This window comes from Aptenodytes patagonicus, chromosome 6 (genome assembly GCF_965638725.1).
Source record: "Aptenodytes patagonicus chromosome 6, bAptPat1.pri.cur, whole genome shotgun sequence".
In the NCBI taxonomy this organism is placed as follows: domain Eukaryota; kingdom Metazoa; phylum Chordata; class Aves; order Sphenisciformes; family Spheniscidae; genus Aptenodytes; species Aptenodytes patagonicus.
In genome coordinates, this window is record NC_134954.1 from 70,632,577 (window position 1) to 70,650,746 (window position 18,170).

The 18,170-nt window shown below is 43.2% G+C and overlaps 1 protein-coding gene across 3 annotated transcripts in view; it reads right to left on the reverse strand.

Annotated features, from left to right (window-relative positions):
- LRP1B (LDL receptor related protein 1B) overlaps positions 1-18,170 on the reverse strand; it is a 780,133-nt gene that overhangs the window by 378,319 nt on the left and 383,644 nt on the right. For all 3 annotated transcript variants that reach the window (XM_076343117.1, XM_076343116.1, XM_076343115.1), the window contains 2 exons: positions 13,037-13,156; positions 11,538-11,666 (listed from right to left, as the gene is read on the reverse strand). In XM_076343117.1, the coding sequence (XP_076199232.1) occupies positions 11,538-11,666; positions 13,037-13,133 (226 nt within the window). In that variant the 5' untranslated portion in view covers positions 13,134-13,156. The remainder of the gene's footprint in view (positions 1-11,537; positions 11,667-13,036; positions 13,157-18,170) is intronic.

An 18,170-nucleotide genomic window follows, 5' to 3' on the forward strand; every position in this document is an offset into this window, starting at 1 on the left:
CAGTTCAAGTTAAAACTTTAAAAAGTTAAGTTATACACACAGAGGAACAAACAATTCTCATTGGGACAAAATATTTTTAGCATTATGATGAGTGCTACTGGGCACAAAAGCAGCTGTTCTTGCTTTAGGTGTATCTTTGATTGCATTACTGTCTCGAATACCCAGGGCTGGTTTGAAATTATGCATCTGACTTAGTCATCTGCAAATGAGTATTAGTGTCTGTATGATGAGGAGTCCTTTATACGTGGTTCCACTGCTGAATTGAGTGACATCTTGTTCTAGATCTAGATTAGTGCTCTAAACTGGAATAAGATCCCAGTTAATCCAGAACTGTCAGGGGGACATCTATATCAAAACCATATGCCAGCAGTTTCTCTTTTTTTCCTGGGAAGAACTCCTTCATTACAAACAGTAGGGTAACATTGCTTTGCTTCAATTTATAATGAAGAACTGCTGTTGACATAAAATATTATGTGAATTGGCTGGAAAAAAACATCAGTATGTGTTTAAGATAGAGGATAGAGAAACTGCCTCCTGAAAAATCCCCTTCCTACTAGATGTTGTTCAGCATTCAGAGTCCTGCTCCAACCGAGACTGAGCTGATGTGGGACCTTATGAGAAGATCCCCTGGGAGAGGACGATACGGTGACCCTAAAAATTCCTCCAGGTTTAGCTAGAATAACAGCGGTGTCTAATGTTGCAATGTGGTATGTTCATGTGAATCACTGAATGGAAAGTTGTCCTTTGCAACGTGGTCAACACCACTACAACATGTCTATTTGTCCCGTTCATTTGTTAAATTAAATAATGTTGTCAAGTGGGCAAACTTTTGGATGTTCTATTTACAAAAATTACCCTAAAACATAGAAACTCACATTGCAGTTGTAAGCACATGTGAAAAATATTTGTGTTGCCAAGTCAAGAGCTCTCACTCCAATGTAATCTGCTTGTATTCAAAGGAATAAATCAATGTTTAAATGTTGTATTGAAACGTAGTACTTTCAATCAACATTCTACTTAATAAAGTTTTCACAATTTTACTAAGCAACTCCAGCTGTCCTAAATGGAGAAAAAAATGCATAAATAAAAGGATTTGACAAATAATACTTCATCAGCAAGTCTGACTAAACAGAAAAAAATGCTTCAGTGAATATGGTGCTCAGTGGTCTCACTCAAATCCACAGAAGTAGGCGTTAAATTCTGTTATTTGGTACTACCTGCTTTTATTTAAACATCTCTCTTGCTGACTTTTTTTTTTGTTATGTAAAACAGTTCTTTGCTATAATGGATCAGCACGTATTCTTTCTAAAGTGGATTTCATTTACTCTTTTCCTATTGTTTCTCATTCCATAATGTATAATCTACCTTGCAACATACTTTTTCCCTCCCCAGGAAATCCCACACTGACATCTGCAGAACCACACTTCTGTAACATTACTTCCCGAACTTACTGACTGTCCTCATCTGCCTCAAATTCACTTCCATCAATACATCAGTCATATCCATGCATAAGAATTTTTTTAACATTTTGGAAGATAGCTAACAACTGAAGGGATTGAACTTATTTGTGAAACAACCGCTTGTGGTGTAAGCCACAAGTGAAGCTCCCTAGTCTTGCTTTCTCCAAAAGAGAAGGCAGTTGGGTTCTTAGTAAGCAATTTTATTTGAAAACTGCCAGGTAGGTCCATTTGCAGTCAACAGGCGGCTGCTGTATGTAAATCTCTCTTCCCCCCTTTCTTACAAACTGGTGCTACCCATTAGAAGAAGAGAGCCAGACTTAACAGCTTCTGTCTCTATCACCCACTTACCCCTCAGAGTTTCCAGGCTGGTACAAAAGGTGTGTTTCCATCTGCATCCTGCTAAGTTTTGGGATTCTTTTTCCATCTAACAGCTCTGGGCTCAGCTTCTCCCTTCCCACAAAATAAGACCACTGCCTAATTCTGCATTCAATCACTCCTTTCCCAACCAGCAGCAGTGTGAAAAATCCTTTATTATTATTATTTTTGCTCTTATACTTTGTGTTAAGTAAGATATTTCCACTCTCTGCAATCTATAAAGCCTTCAAGAGGAGGCAGCTACACAGAAGCTGTTTGCAGTTACAAAGCCAGCACGGCTCTTCAGTTGTCCGAGGCTGCAATAGAGAACCGTATCCTTTCTTGCACTGTTTTGAACTGACCTATTGAAAACTGTAACGAGGCTTTAAAACCTCACTAAACTCCGGAGAAAGGTTGTATTTTAGTATTAATGTCTAAGACATAAGGGAATTCTGAAGAAGAATTAGCGTCAAACCTCCTGAGCAACAGTTGTAATCAAACCTGGCTGCAGACAAAGGAATCGTAAGGACTCGTGGCACTGCTAAGAGGCTCTGCTCAGCAGGCACTATTAAACATTAAAAATACATCTGCATTCTGGCAGAACTTATCCAGAAACTAGATTACTGAGCTTGAAATTATATTTTTCAAGGAGCCCATATATGAAATAATTCAATGGATTGAATCAGTTAATCATGTTTTTTCACAGTAGGGTAGGTAACCTGCTTATTTCAGTGTTGCTCAGACAAAGGCTGATTTCATAACTACTTATTAAAAAAAAGTAAAATTATTTTAATGATAAAACAATACAAAAAATATTACATGTTCCTACAAAAAATACAAAAAAAATTTAAAGCATCTTACTGTATTGTATAATGCAGATGAAAAACAGAAAAGAAGATGAAAAAAAAATCATGCCTTCTCCCTCACAAAAACTGCTTGTCTGTTTCACAAGAACAGAATCTACAATGCTTAAAGGTTTAGTGGACAGATCTAGGATGAGTTACAGTGAGCTGACAGCAGCTTTTCAAATAACTGGACACCTTGTGTGTTATTTTTTCAGGAGGGTTTGTTGGGTTCCCCCCCCCCCCCTCTTAATTTTATAGGAAAGATAAGAAGTGAATAGCTCTCTAATCCAGGAAAGTTTTATGATTCATCCCTCTTGACTAAAATGAAAGCATCTTCCTTTGAATTATGTTTAAGATAGAGTAGTGGAAAAGATGAAAGACTTGCATTTCCCCCCTCCCTGATCTTCTCTAAAATACAGATCAATAAGTGATGTCACAACAAATCAGAAACTAAGGCGTTTTGCTCTGCCAACAGTCCTACTTCTCCTCCAGAAGAAAAGCTTCAGAAATGGAAGCAATTTTTTTTTATTTAGTACAATGATATGAAAAGGATAAAAACCAGAATTCAGTGTTACAAGCAGCTTAAAAACCCTCCTCCTGAGGTATGCATTGTAAATTATAAGTACTTTGCTCTTAGCAATACATGTATTGTATAAAAGTCTGAAAAATATTTAGTAGTGTTGAATGAAATGCAGTCCAATTTTATTTTGAAATTAATTTTCAATGTTTGTCCACAATACGGTCCACAAACGGGCTGCTTTATTTCTAAAACCTCAAAACTTAGTTCTGTGAGATTTTACAAGAAAACTGTGTTGTGAAATGAACAAATGTTCAAATGTACATGACAAATGTTTCTTACCACATGGCATTTCTCTCTATATGGGCTATGCAGATATAAAACATACCAGGAACTTTTGGAAGACAGATGAGGTTTCTTTCCTCAGCTAAAGATTTCCAACTCTGTCATTTTGTTTCCTTAAATATTCTTTTCATCAAATGCAGGCCTTGCAATATAGGCATACAAACTTGGTAAACAAAGACGTTCTAAAACTCTGTTCAGCAAGGCTATATTTTGTTTCATTTTCACCTCGGAAGAAGTCATTAACCGCTTCTTTATTCATAAAAGAAAGTGTGGTTAAAAAGTCTGGAAAAAAACACGGTGTGCCCCCAGCTGTTTTGATACCTATTTTAACATCCTTCCCAAAGGAACTGTGCAGCTAAGAGTTTCCAGCTCCAAAGTTACTTAAAAGAGCTGAGGAAGAAAATGCAGAATTTAATGAGGGCTAAACCTTACCACCTTCACAGCCAAGCATTTGGCTGTCTGAAGGGTAGTAAAAAAGTAGTTTCTGTGAACTTCTTGGCTAATTGTACCACGCCACATGCGGAAAGATGGTTGTGCGGGGATGGGATCCGAGGCTGTGCAAGAGCTGTAGGTGATTTCCAGTGGCCATCACACCCGTTCCCCGCACCGGGGCAGGGCTCCTCCAGACCTGTGCTCACGAAGACGTATCACCCCCTCGGCATCTTCGGTAACTGGGGCCTCCACCATGTCCCCCACTTCTCTACTAGTAGATATTCAGAAACCTCCCACTCAATTTACAGAGACAGCTAAGATGTGGCAAAGGGCTAATAGTTTGGTGTTGCGTATTGTCCCGTATCTAGGATCTCAACGTGCACGGCAATTCGTATTCTTAGCAGATCTGCTGTTATTAACATTGAAAGTTCTACATAATGCCTACTAACCTAACCTAAACCTCTACCGCTGCTTCTTATCTTTCATAGCTTTTACACACAGAGCAGAATATTGCTTAGCTCATTTTCTTTATCTATTTGACAACTACTTTTGTCAAATGTAGACAAAGCAGATAGCTTGCTCTTTCCAACCTTACTTTCTTTAGGCTTTTTAAGGAAAGAAAAGTTGATAATTTTTCTAAGTGCTCATTTTTTTCCTTAGACCCTTTTTTCCCTGTATTCTGTTCTACTGATCCACAGCTGCCTTGTGTGAAGCCCCTCACTGGATGTCATATCCCAGCTGAAGACTTCCCAGCATTAAATAAGTAGCAGGATTACTTCATATGTCTTGGAAGTAATAGTCCTACTTATACATACCAGGGTAATACCTCTCCCCCTGAGCAACGAGATGACATGGACTCATTTTTGAATTGTGATTCATTACACATTTTAAATACTTTTCACCAGTCTATTTGTGCAGAGCCACACCTTGCTTTTGTCCCTGCTTGAACCTTAGAATCAAAGAATCATAGAATAGTTTGGGTTGGAAGGGACCTCTAAAGGTCATCTAGTCCAACCCCCCTGCCCTGGGCAGGAACATCTTCAACTACATCAGGTTGCTCACAGCCCCCTCCAACCTGACCTGGAATGTTGCCAGGGATGGGGCATCCACCACCTCTCTGGGCAACCTGCGCCAGTGCTTCACCACCCTCAGCATAAAAAAGTTCTTCCTTCTATCTAGTCTAAATCTACCCTCTTTTCGTTTAAAGCCATTCCCCCTTGGCCTGTCGCAACAGGCCCTGCTCAAAAGTCTGTCCCCGTCTTTCTTATAAGCCCCCTTGAAGTACTGATAGGCTGCAAGAAGGTCTCCCCAAAGCCTTCTCTTCTCTAGGCTGAACAACCCCAACTCTCTCAGCCTTTCTTCATAGCAGAGGATCAAAAATGATCCCCCTGATCATTTTTGTGACCCTCTTCTGGACCTGCTCCAACAGGTCTGTGTCTTTCTTATGCTGAGGGCTCCAGAGCTGGACGCAGGACTCCAGGTGGGGTCTCCCCAGAGCAGAGTAGAGGGGCAGAATCCCCTCGCTCAACCTGCTGGCCACGCTGCTTTGGATGCAGCCCAGGATACGATTGGCCTTCTGGGCTGCGAGCACACATTGTTGGCTCCTGTCCAGCTTTTCATCCACCAGTCCCCCCAAGTCCTTCTCAGCAGGGCTGCTCTCCATCCCTTCATCCCCCAGCCTGGATTGATAGCGGGGGTTGCCCCGACCCAGGTGCAGGACCTTGCACTTGGCCTTGTTAAACCTCATGAGGTTCACACGGGCCCACTTCTCCAGCTTGTCCAGGTCCCTCTGGATGGCATCCCGTCCCTCTGGCGTGTCGACCGCACCACTCAGCTTGGTGTCATCTGCAAACTTGCTGAGGGTGCACTCGATCCCACTGTCTATGTCACTGATGAAGATATTAAACTGTACCAGTCCCAATAAGGACCCCTGCGGGACGCCACTCATCATCAACCTCCATCTGGACATTGAGCCGTTGACCACTACCCTCTGGATGTGAACATCTAACCAATTCCTCACCCACCGGACAGTCCACCCATCAAATCCATACCTCTCCTTTAGTTTAGAGAGAAGAATGTTGTGGGGGACCGTATCAAAGGCCTTACAGAGGTCCAGATAGACGACATCTGTAGCCCTTCCCGTGCCCACTGATGTAGTCACTCCATCATAGAAGGCCCCTAGGTTGGTCAGGCAGGCCTTGCCCTTGGTGAAGCCATGCTGGCTGTCTCGAATGCCCTCCCTGTCCTCCATGTGCCTTAGCAGAGCTTCCAGGAGGATCTGTTCCATGATCTTCCCAGGCACAGAGGTGAGACTGACTGGCCTGTAGTTCCCCAGGTCTTCCTTTTTTCCCTTTTTAAAAATGGGGGTTATGCTTCCCCTTTTCCAGTCAGTGGGAACTTCACCGCACTGCCACGACTTCTCAAATACGATGGATAGTGGCTTAGCAACCTCATCCGTCAGTTCCTTCAGGACCTGCGGATGGATCTCATCGGATCCCATGGACTTGTGCACCTTCAGGTGCCTTAGATGGTCTCAAACCTGATCTTCTCCCACAGTGGGCGGCTCTTCATTCTCCCAGTCCCCACCTTTGCCTTCTGCAGCTTGGGCGGTGAGGCTCAAGCACTTGCCGGTGAGGACTGAGGCAAAAAAGTCATTGCGTACCTCCGCCTTCTCCATGTCCCAGGTAACCAGGTCTCCTGTTTTGTTCTGGAGAGGGCCCACATTTTCCCTCGTCTTCCTTTTATCCCCAACGTACCCATAGAAGCTTTTCTTGTTGCCCTTGACGTCCCTGGCCAGATTTAATTCTATCAGGGCTTTAGCTTTCCCTACCTGATCCCTGGCTGCTCAGACAATTTCTCTGTATTCCTCCCAGGCTACCTGTCCTCGCTTCCACCCTCTGTAGGCTTCCTTTTTGTGTTTGAGTTTGTCCAGGAGCTCCTTGTTCATCCATGCAGGCCTCCTGGCGTTTTTGCCTGACTTCCTCTTTGTTGGGATGCATCACTCCTCAGCTTGGAGGAGGTCATCCTTGACTATTACCCAGCTTTCTTGGGCCCCTCTTCCCTCCAGGGCTTTGTCCCATGGCACTCTGCCAAGCAGATCCCTGAAGAGGCCAAAGTCTGCTCTCCTGAAGTCCAGGGTAGCGAGCTTGCTGTGTGCCCTCCTCCTTGGTGCCCTAAGGATCTTGAACTCCACCATTTCGTGGTCACTGCAGCCCAGGCTGCCCTTGAGCTTCACGTTCCCCACCAGCCCCTCCTTGTTGGTGAGAACAAGGTCCAGCATAGCACCTCTCCTCGTTGGCTCCTCTGCCACTTGGAGAAGGAAGTTATCATCGATGCATTCCAGGAACCTCCCAGACTGCTTATGCCCTGCCGTGTTGTCCCTCCAACAGATATCGGCGTGGTTGAAGTCCCCCATGAGGACCAGTGTGGAGGAATGGCTGATTCAGCAAGGCCACGATCTGGTATCGCTGAGCAACCCATGTATCAAAAAGTAACTAATACATGCTAACACAGCAGGATGACCACCGGGACTTTCCCGGACAGAACAAAGAACAATGGGCCGGGTAAACAACTGTAACGAAACTGTATGTATAAGGAGGTGAAGTAAGCGGCTAACATGTCCTGCTGTCAACCGCCAATCGAGTAGAAGCAATAAGCGCGTGGACAGTAACTTTAACCCAATCATAGCTTATAATTGAGCGCGTGTACAGCTGTAATTAACCAACCATAGGTTGTTATGAAGCGCGTGCCTATAGTAGATAACTATATAAACCCTGTTATATGCATGAATAAAGGCGAATGACCATACTCATATTGGGATCCGTCATTACTCCGGAATCGCAACTCCCGCTCCGCCATCGACACTGAACAAGGGGAAACTCCGACAGACCAGGGCTTGTGAGCGTGAGGCTGCTCCTATCTGTCTATAGAGGGCCTCATCCACTTGGTCTTCCTGGTCAGGTGGCCTGTAGCAGACCCCCACCATAATGTCACCTGTCCCTGCCTTCCCTTTAATCCTGACCCATAAGCTCTTGGTTGGCTCCTCATCCATCCCCAGGCGGAGCTCCATGCACTCCAGCTGGTCATTGACATAGAGGGCGACACCCCCTCCTCATCTCCCTGCCTGCCCTTCCTAAAGAGCCTGTATCCCTCCATCCCAACACTCCAATCATAGGAGCCGTCCCACCACATCTCCCTGATGCCAATAAGGTCGTAGCCCTGCAGGCGTGCACATGTCTCTGACTCCTCTTGTTCATTCCCCATGCTACGTGCGTTTGCATGGAGGCATTGAAGTTGGGCCCCCGAAGAAGCTGTCTTACTGGCTGGAGTTCCTTTGTGCTGCTCTTCAGGCGCTCTCCTGCTGACCTGTGTTCCTTCTCCAGGCTCTGGGCATCTCTTGCTGGCCCTGGCATGAAACTGGTAGGAGTGGGATGGATTGAGGTTTCCCTCCCCCGCCATCTCTAGTTTAAAGCCCTCTTCACCAGCTTGGCAAGCCTATGACCGAAGATGCTCTTCCCCTTCTCTGACAGATGGACCCCATCAGCCCCCAGTAGACCAGGTTTCTCAAAGCGAGTTCCATGGTGTAAGTAGCCGAACCCCTGGCTGTGGCACCAGTCCCGTAACCATTTGTTGACTCCCCAGATTCAACTGGCCCTTTCAAACCCCTTCCCTTTGACCAGCAGGATTGATGAGAAAACTACCTGCGCTCCCAAGTCCCTTACTGCCGCTCCCAGGGCTCTGTAGTCCTTCTTGATAGTCCTCAGGCTGCTCCTGGCTGTGTCACTGGTGCCCACGTGAAACAGCAGCAGCGAATAATAGTCAGTGGGCTGTATGAGGCTTGGTAGCCTCTCGGTGACATCCCTGATGTGAACCCCCGGTAAGCAGCACACCTGTCTAGAGAGTGCATCTGGTCGGCAAATGGGTGCCTCCGTACCTCTCAGAAGAGAGTCGCCTACTACTATCACCCGTTGCCTTTTCTTAGTGGCGCTGGTTGTTATACGGGGGGCAGATCGGGCTGCGTTACTCAGCTCCAGCGCTTCTCCTGGTGTGACAGGACTTTCCTCTTGGGCCTGCAGAGCGGTGAAGCGGTTCTGCAAGGGCACCTCAGGCTTCGGGGGAAGTCTCTTCCTCCTGCTGGTCCATTCTTCTGTATTATTGGCCCCCCTGCTCCCTTCTGCACGTGCCGGTGGGGGAGTTTTTGGCTGTTTGGCCATGGGCTGCGGGTCTGCTGCAGACTGCGCTTGGAACCAGCTATCTCTCTCCTTCTCTGCCTCCCTGATGTTACACAGTCTTCTCACTGCCTCCTGCAGCTCAGCCACCTGCTGCAGGAGGTCCTCGACCTGGGCACGCCTTTTGCAGGCAGGTCTGCTGCCTGTCCCTACCCCAGGAGAGAGGTCTAGGCGCTCCCTGCAGCCTGAGGTCTGCACTGCAGCCTCTCCCTTCAGCAGTTCCGTCACGTGGAGGCATCGGCCATCGCTGGGGTAGGTGGTGCAGAGCCCCCGGCTGGAGCCTTTACCCTCAGACGAGTGCCCACCATTCTGCCTTGAGGGTCGGGTAGGATGAGTGCCCTTGGCCTCTGCCCAGTTGCTGGGTTATGTGCACGCCGAGTCCCCCACTCGGCCTGTGGAATGCCTCTCCTTCGAAGAGGCGCCCTCCCTGCGCGCCCTTCTGCGCAAACTGCCGCGCCACGCCCTAGCTGACATGCCACGCCCTGCTTTCCCGCCCTGTTGGCAGCGCTCCTGGTGGCCAGCGCTCCCTGGGGCTGCCTTTAGCGGGAGTGGGGGGTGGCAGCCGTTACTCCTGGCCCCGCCCACGCCTCGTCAGCCGCCCTGGTGAGAGCTGCCGGCTCCCGGCGGGTCTCTGCGCTCCCCTGTGGGTTCCCCGGCCCAGGAAACCCCCCTGTACGCCACGATCCGCCGCTCCGCTGTGGGATGCACCGGCACTGGAGTTGATGGCCTCTGCGAGGCGATCCTCCAGGGCAGAAACTTGTGAAAAGCAGCTTGTATGGTCAGTGAAGCTATGAATGTAACGGTAAGGGTGTAGGAAAGCGACCTGCTGGTACGTGGAAACTTCACTATTTTCCACACTGTAAGTCGGGCCCAGTGAAGCAACATAAGCTATTACAAGTCACTGCAGCTCTTGCAGAGCTCTGTGATAAAAACACCTTCATTGCTGTGCCAGGCATCTTTTGGACCTCAGTGCCCTATGAAGTATTTGACCCAAATATTCATCATATTGATAATTTAATCCAGCATTAATTCAAGGAAAAGTTGTGTTTACAAACAAAACCAATGTAATGAGCAACACTTATTTCTTCACAGCAGCATGATCTTGATTTGTACTGTCCTGCAGTGACTTCTCTCACTAATGACTAGTGATCCCCTTCTGAAAATAACTGAAAAGATGGAAACTACCCTGAAATAAACATGATGAAGTATTAAGAAAGACAGAGGAGTAGTTCTTCTCTGTTAAACTTATTCATTTCATCAAGACCACCAAGATACTGACAGCTCACTACAATGCTCAGTTGTTACACAGTCTGCTGGACCTAAGAAGGAAAACTCAAAGGCTCATCTCAAGCCCAGTACTGGCATCATGAGGATTTCCTGATCTGGAATTGCGTTATTGATTTTCATATAGTGGAGGAAGAATTTTAAAATATTTTTACTTCGTATGGACCTTCTTATCTCACAATACTTTGCTGTGGATTTTTAAAAAACTGCTCAGCTATGTTGTGTGGATCAATACAAGACTTGGTACAAGCAGTAAAAAACTGTAACTCTTACTGGTGCTCAGAACATATTTAGCAATGCTCTTTATGTGAGGAAGCCTCAAAAAAACAGTAGACCTTCCTATTTTCTGATGTCAAAATAACTACAAAAAGGAAAACTCAAAAAATATGTAACAAACATGGCTTTATACTTGGGTGTTGAATCATCGTGGATGTTGAATAATGCTTAGGAAGCTTTTTAGGTTTTTTTAATACAAAAGCACTGTTAATTCAATATGCTGAGTAAGAAAATACTGTGTACAATATTGCTTCATTAAACACAATTCACTAATTTCCTCAAATACCCAATTCACTATTACTAATGAAAAGATGCACTAAGCAACAAAAAGCCTAGCATGATTATGTATATCACGAAATTCACCTCTTGGGATATTTCAAGGACAAAGCAATCTCATGTCTTTTTTTTATCCTAAGGGTACAATTACCTCACGATCATTTCCTCTGTCTTCTCAATATCTCCGTTGTCTTCCCAGAGTAAACAGCCTATTTTGTTTGTGTGAGGAAAATCTTTGATTTATTTATGAACAGGGAAACTGGGAACTGTTCTAATCTTGGCTGAATTGAGTATTTCACTTTAGTTAATAATAACCATATAATAACTTCTAATATTTCCCTTGGAGTATTGTTGTAATATGTGAAAAGTTTTTCTAGGATTGTTGTGTGGCTCTTTGTAGTAGGGTGAAGGAAAGTCCATCTCTTCTGTGTTCGTCTCTGTCTTTCTTTTCATGTGTATCCTCTAGATAGGACCAAAACACAAAATATTTTCATTAAAGTAAAAAGATGTTAAAACTTACCATTTTTGGCCTTGCAGGATTTGTCATCAGGCTGAAGTACATAACCCTCCACACAGCTGCAACTGTATGATCCATCTGTATTTATACATGTCTGGCTACAGCTTCCATACATATTACATTCATTCAAATCTAAAGGGACATTAACGAGATCTTGTTTAAGGATTAGGAAAAAAAGAAATTAAACAAAAAATCAGAATTCTAAGAGAAAAGTTTAAGTCATTATGGTATGATACATTATGTTTTCTCCCTTCTCAAGCCATGTCCTTATCACAGATGTTGGCTGTTCAAATTACGCCAGTAACCAAACAGAAGGCCAGGAGTTTTCAAGTTTAATAGCTATTAATTTTGAAAGATGAAACCTTCATTTGTTGAAGTAGTATTCAATATCTACATCATGGCAGGGAGACATTTGGGTTCTTGTTAGTACCAGAGACCACGAATTATCAGGGTCGATGAATGAAGCAACATTTCAAGAGCGGAAATAACTGATTATCCTTCTTAACCTATTTATGCTGGCAACGTCTTATAGTTCCTTAAATGAACTGTCACAACTTCTACATTAAACCATCATCCACTACATCAAAGACTATATATTTCTCTAATAAAGAACAATTTCCTCAACTAGGGTATATAGGCATAATACCATAAAATCAAGGTATGCTATTTAACAATGGTTGAGGGTTTACGTAATAAATTGACATTTTAAAAAACTGCTGTTGAAATTATTTCCTCAGATATATTTTCAATCACAAAACATGACAACCATAGAGCAAAAGAACTTATAATAAATTGTATTTATGAAGAATCTGGCTTAGCACTATTACTTGGAGAGAGGAATGATTGGTAAAGAGCACATACATAAGGCAACAGAACTCCAATCTGCTGATAAAAAGAGAAAAAATCAAACAAGAAACAAATACCTGGATAGAGAATTAAGAAGTCATATATTTAAAAAATGGAAAAGAACACCAATTTCAGTCTACAATTAATTACGCTGAAATAACATCCCAGCTAAGTTGTATGATCTGGGAGTGTTCATTTATCAAATTGTAATCTAGGTGTGACTTTATGGGCACAAGGCGAAACGTTACAAGTTTTACAGGGTCTCCTGGTAGTGAGGTCTGGAGAGCAGCTCGCACAAATGAGCTGTAAGCTTGTCTGAGCAGTGGGAAACACTCCCCACCTCCTCCAGGCTGGCTGAGGATGCTTTCCTCCCAGTAACTTCAGAATAGCTACCGCTGGGGCACGGGCACGGAAGCACCAAAGAATCAGCAGGGAGGCCCCGACTCGTTTCGGAGGGGGACTCTTTCCCCCCGCCTGCCCCACAAGCCCACGCTCATTCCTGACGAACACCTTTGAAGATGGGCGAGGAAGCGGCCGTGCTGGCCAGCCTGCCGTCGGCCAGAGCTGGCAGCCCACCGCCGGCTCTCCGCCTCTGACAGCCATCAGGGAACCGTTCGAAAACCTGGTGTTAATGTTACAGTGTATTTCTTGTTTACCTGTGCAGCTTCTTCCATCACTGCTTGTTTCATATCCATCTCCACAGTAACACCTGGTGCCATTCCTGGTAACGGCACATTTGTACTGGCAATTCATCTGTTGGCATTTGGGTAGCAATTCTGTAATAATATTATTTACAGCAAAATGTTACTAAGTATTTTTATTATTCCTAAATTGCAAACTTTAGAAACTTTTATATATATGTAAGCGCACGTCTCAGGAAGGAAACACCTCCACCATTTACATTAGCTGGTTTTGGAAATATGACACATAATACATTGCAAAAGGCTTGCTTTGAATATTGCATTTCAGCAAGTTAATAAATAGAAATCAGCATTTTATTTCTATCAAAAGCTGCTCACAAGTGTATTATCGAGGTGTACTGTTGCTCTGCTTCCATTTTTCACACATCAGTCATTTTCAGTCAAAGCAGTGATTTGGAAAAAAAAAAAAACACCAAAGCTCAAACAGTTAGATTATAGTTATAAAAAACAACCAAGGTTATGAGAAAGGTGTCAACTTCTATGTCTTTCCTACTTCTCGTATCAATGGATTTTCTATCTTTTTAAAGCTTGTTTTGATTTACTGATACACATATAACCTTCACAGCAATCAATGGTAATACATTCTGGCTCAATAATTTAACGTTGGACAAGTAATGTTGGATAAACAGTGGCCATAATATATGTCATTACTACTGAAGTCTGTCATAGAATCTATTGCTTGAATACATACCATCAGCACAAGGCATGATGCTAACAACCAGAAGAAATATTGTAGAAATATACGTTGTAATGATTTCCAGCAAGAAACAGAATGAAAACAAACCAAAAAACCTCAAATGCTTCCCAGGCCCAAGCTGTATGATGTGTATCAATAATTTTGCTGATCAAAAAAATAGTATTTTAATGAGCAACAACAGTTTTCCCTCCAAGAAAACAAGAAAAGGATTGAGGAAAACAGCTTAAGGAGTTGATCTGAAGATAGTTTTCAAATCTATATGCAGATGGATCAGAAAATAACCTGTGAATAGACAGAGAAAGGTTCTGTTACAGGGTTGACTTTAAGTAACTGGGTACGTCCTAAAGAAAAAGAGAAAACTGTAGTCCATTATGTGGGCAGTTTTAATCCGTCTGATCATTATTCATCAAGTTCTACTTGGGAGCAGAATGAAAATAAGTATGAAGAAGAGTCTGCATCAGCATCTGAGTCCTGGGGCTTCAACTCTGGAACGTCTGCGGGTGTCAAAACAAAGCCGAAATTTTGGGAGAAAAGTGGATGTGGCCGGCACCCAAAGTTACTACTTACTATAATGCAACTATTCTAAAACCATAGAGGTTTCACACAATTATCGCAGGGCATTCCCTAGAATTCTGTAATCCACACAATCTGCAGACTAACTAGACGCTGATAAACCATCCGCTGTCTAAATCTGCCCACTTTCCACATGGTTTGTGGGTTATTTCTCTGCCTTTTGTGCCCTTATGAATAGGAAAATAATACCTTTTTTGGCCATAGCTTGCTTTGTCGGTTTCTTGTCCCTAGTCCAGTCCTTAAATTATGCCTTTCCAAGAACAAGTCCCATGCAGAATGCAAACCAGGAAACTTCCCTAAAGGTAACATAAAATGGGACTGCACGCCAAGGTGTGGAGCTGGAACCAAGGCTGATTAGGTGGTATCTGTTTATTTAATATTTCTATCTGAACAAAATCGACATATACATTTCATTTTCTAAGCAAACATGGATCAACCATCCTTTACAACCTATAATTTTCTTCGTCAAATATTTGTCTGATGCTATACAGCCAGGAGCTTTTACCAGATGATAACTATTTGACTCACAAACGGGACTTAGCTTGTTTGCACTCTTTCCATAATGGATGCAGACAGCCAGCAGCTTAAACCAGCATAGTGGGACCTGCACACAGCCAGTAAAGGCTGCTGGAGAACAGCAACAATAAATTGGCAAGTGAGACCCATTAAGGGAAAATTAATAAAAACAGTCTATCTGCTCATATTTTTTACAAAACCTGCTGCATTTCATTGATTTTAAATCACTGCAGTATCATGTGGGTGGCTTTTAATAACAAAACAGTTGCATTTGCCTTACAGTAAGTATAACTGAAGTGCTGTGGATAGACCATTTCTGCCAAAAATATTTCCTGTCACACATCTCAACCCTCATTCTTTCCGCACTTTTTTATTTTTCACGCTGTCTCTCACAACTTCATTGGTGTCCTCATCCCATCTGCTACACTTTTAGAAAGGGCCTCTCTGAGAAGGTATTCTACTTATACTTCCTTCTCTTACGCAAGTCCTTACATTCACTTCATCCTGAATACCGTCTGATCCTATTGATCAATTAATGAATTCATTTCAAATTTGTTCTCTCAAAAGAAGTTTCACGGTCCACTGCCAATAAGGGTTTGAGACAGTTAAAACTGGAGCAGTGAGAAAAACAAAGTATCTGCTCTCATTTTAGCCAGCTAGGAAAAGAAGCAACCTATCATTTGCCTCAAGTTTTACACTAAAACTACTTTTACCAGTTTCCCTGGAGGGAGACGGCTGGCCAGGCAGCCAGACGGGAATTCTTCAAACGCACCAGACTTTCCCACAAATCTGTTTAAGAAGCACTGTTGACCGCCATATGTTTCTGACTTCAAACTAACATTTCCCCCCCACTAAATTATCCATCAGATTATTACAACAGTAATTTGCCTCCATCCACAGCTCCAGTGAAGAGCTTTCTTATTGCCTGTGTGAGAGACACCTTCGTGCCCCAGAACATTTTTGCTCTATTGCTGATCTGCTAAACCTGCCAGGGGAATCCACAAGCGGAAGAGCAAAAAATACAACAACTTCAAGGGTAAGCAAATATAACTTCTATTTTACTAGTTCTTCTGTTTTCTTCATTTTAAGTAACTGATCCTGAAAACCTTTGGAAGAAAATGGAGTTTGCTTGCCTCTGGAAATGTTTGAAGTATTGAAGGACATGCTATGGAAGACAGTGTATACATTTATGGTTTGGTTAGATTTGTAACAGGCTTCTTGGGAAGAGGTAAGGAGGCAAAGAAAAATCATGAAGCAGTGAACAGTGATATTTTTAATGCTCCAGATAGGAAATTTGAAGAGGTAAAAGCCAGGGACCCTCATTTCTTGTTCTTTCCTACCTTGCTTTTGGATCAGAGTAAAATTCTGCACCCACTTTGGTCTCCCTTTCTCAATGTGAATTGGTTTACAAAGTACATAGGCAGTGAAGAATGAGCATCACTGAACTTTCCACTTTTATCACAGCTCCAGAAACCTCTGAATTTGTCAAAGCATGGTATTTCTGCTGCAAGATTTAAAGGAAGAAGCTGCACTGAGGGAAAGCAAAAGGACAGAGCTTTATAGCTCGCAAGGAGACCCACAATTCAAGACCTGGAGCTGCAGAGCAAGGCATGAGATTTGCAGAAACACAGAGTAGCAGAAGTAGTTGTGAGTGCCTTTAGGATGATCTATTTGCTCCAAGCCCAGGGAGTACTGACAATTCATCCAGCTCTGATTTAAGTAATTTTGTTCAGTGTTTTCTTTCTTCCACAGGAGACATGAAGGGCAGCATTTTCTTCTTCCCTACATCCCCATGAACGAGCATCTCTAAAGTTGTGCTCCAGCTCCACCACAAAAGCCACCCTGCTTTCTCAAAGACACCCATGTCAATCTTATGCTTCCTGACTTTCATATTCCTCTAACTCCCAGGTATCTAGTCCCATAGGAGAGCAGTCAATCAGGCAAAGATGCTGCTGATATCATCTCCCCTAAAGTGATATACCTTTGACAATGACTCAGAGGAGCTGTAAGCTTCTTGGACAAACTGCTCCCACAGGACTTCATAGTAATAAAATCCTGGCTTCATTTATTCCTTCTGTGTTCAAGGAAATAAACTGCTTATCATAGTTCATCCAAGATGAATGATATAAGGAACTATCATCTCTTGAATGGCTTTTTAATGAAAGGATTAACCAATTGATCTATCCTTTTGTCAGTTCCTCCTGAGCTGACATGAGGTTCACAATAGGTTCACACCAGGTTCTCAAGCTTAGATGTTTTGGATGTTTCTGTTAACAAGAAAAGCAGTTCAGCTTGCAGTTTCTTAATACTGGAAACGTTTTTGGCTCTTGGGGATTGTCAAGCAGTAGACTGGATTTATGAAAATAGATACCTCAGTTAGCTTTGCCTTTCCTGAGAGGATGAAAGAGGACTAGATTCCCACCTAGTGAAATGCATTTAGATGCCTTTATTTCTGAGCCACTTGGGTGATAATAAGGCCTTTTGGCTGTAGTGGGTTCCCAATTATGTTTCGTAAGTACATCTGTAATATATAAATCCTGTACTGCTCTTTTTGTAATGACAATATATGCTGGAGAGTATAGACAACTTTACAGTACTCTGTAAATTAAAATTTACTGATTACATAATGTTGATAATCATCAATGATACAGAGCGGGAGTAAATAAAAGTCATTGGCTGAAGTTTACTAGTTTGAAGTGCAAGATAATATGACTAGGGAATAGCGGAGCTTCAGCTGTCAGTTTCGGACTTCACAATTTGAAACAACAAAGGATCCTTGTCAAATAGTTCATCAGAGAATGACTATGAGCTACCAGGGCAATGTTGACTGCAAAAATGGGAAATGCATCACTGAGAGCATTGGGATAAGTATTTCCCACAGAGAAAGTGTTGATATCAAGGCCCAGGATGCTCTTGAGTCCTTTTCTTCTAGGAGGCAGCTGTTTGTAGCTGTGCCCACCCTGATGGATATCTGGAGGATAAACTAAGATTTGAGCAGGATCAGAGAACCTCAAGGATTAGGAGGGGAACAGAGAGCTGCAATCTGAGGGGAGACTGCAAGTTTTTGTGCTGATTAGTGCCAGGAGATGAAAATGAAGAGGAATTATGACTCCTGTCTATGAATGTATCAGAGAATCAACAGCAGGGAAAGAAGTAACAAGCTAAAGGGTTATTGGCAGAAGTACAAATGGGTACAAATTGCCCATTAATAAATTCTGGCTGAAAATGAGAACGTTCTTAGCTATTACTGTAATCAGGTTCTGGAACTCCTCTTTGAATGGGAACAGCAGGGGCAGAAAATAA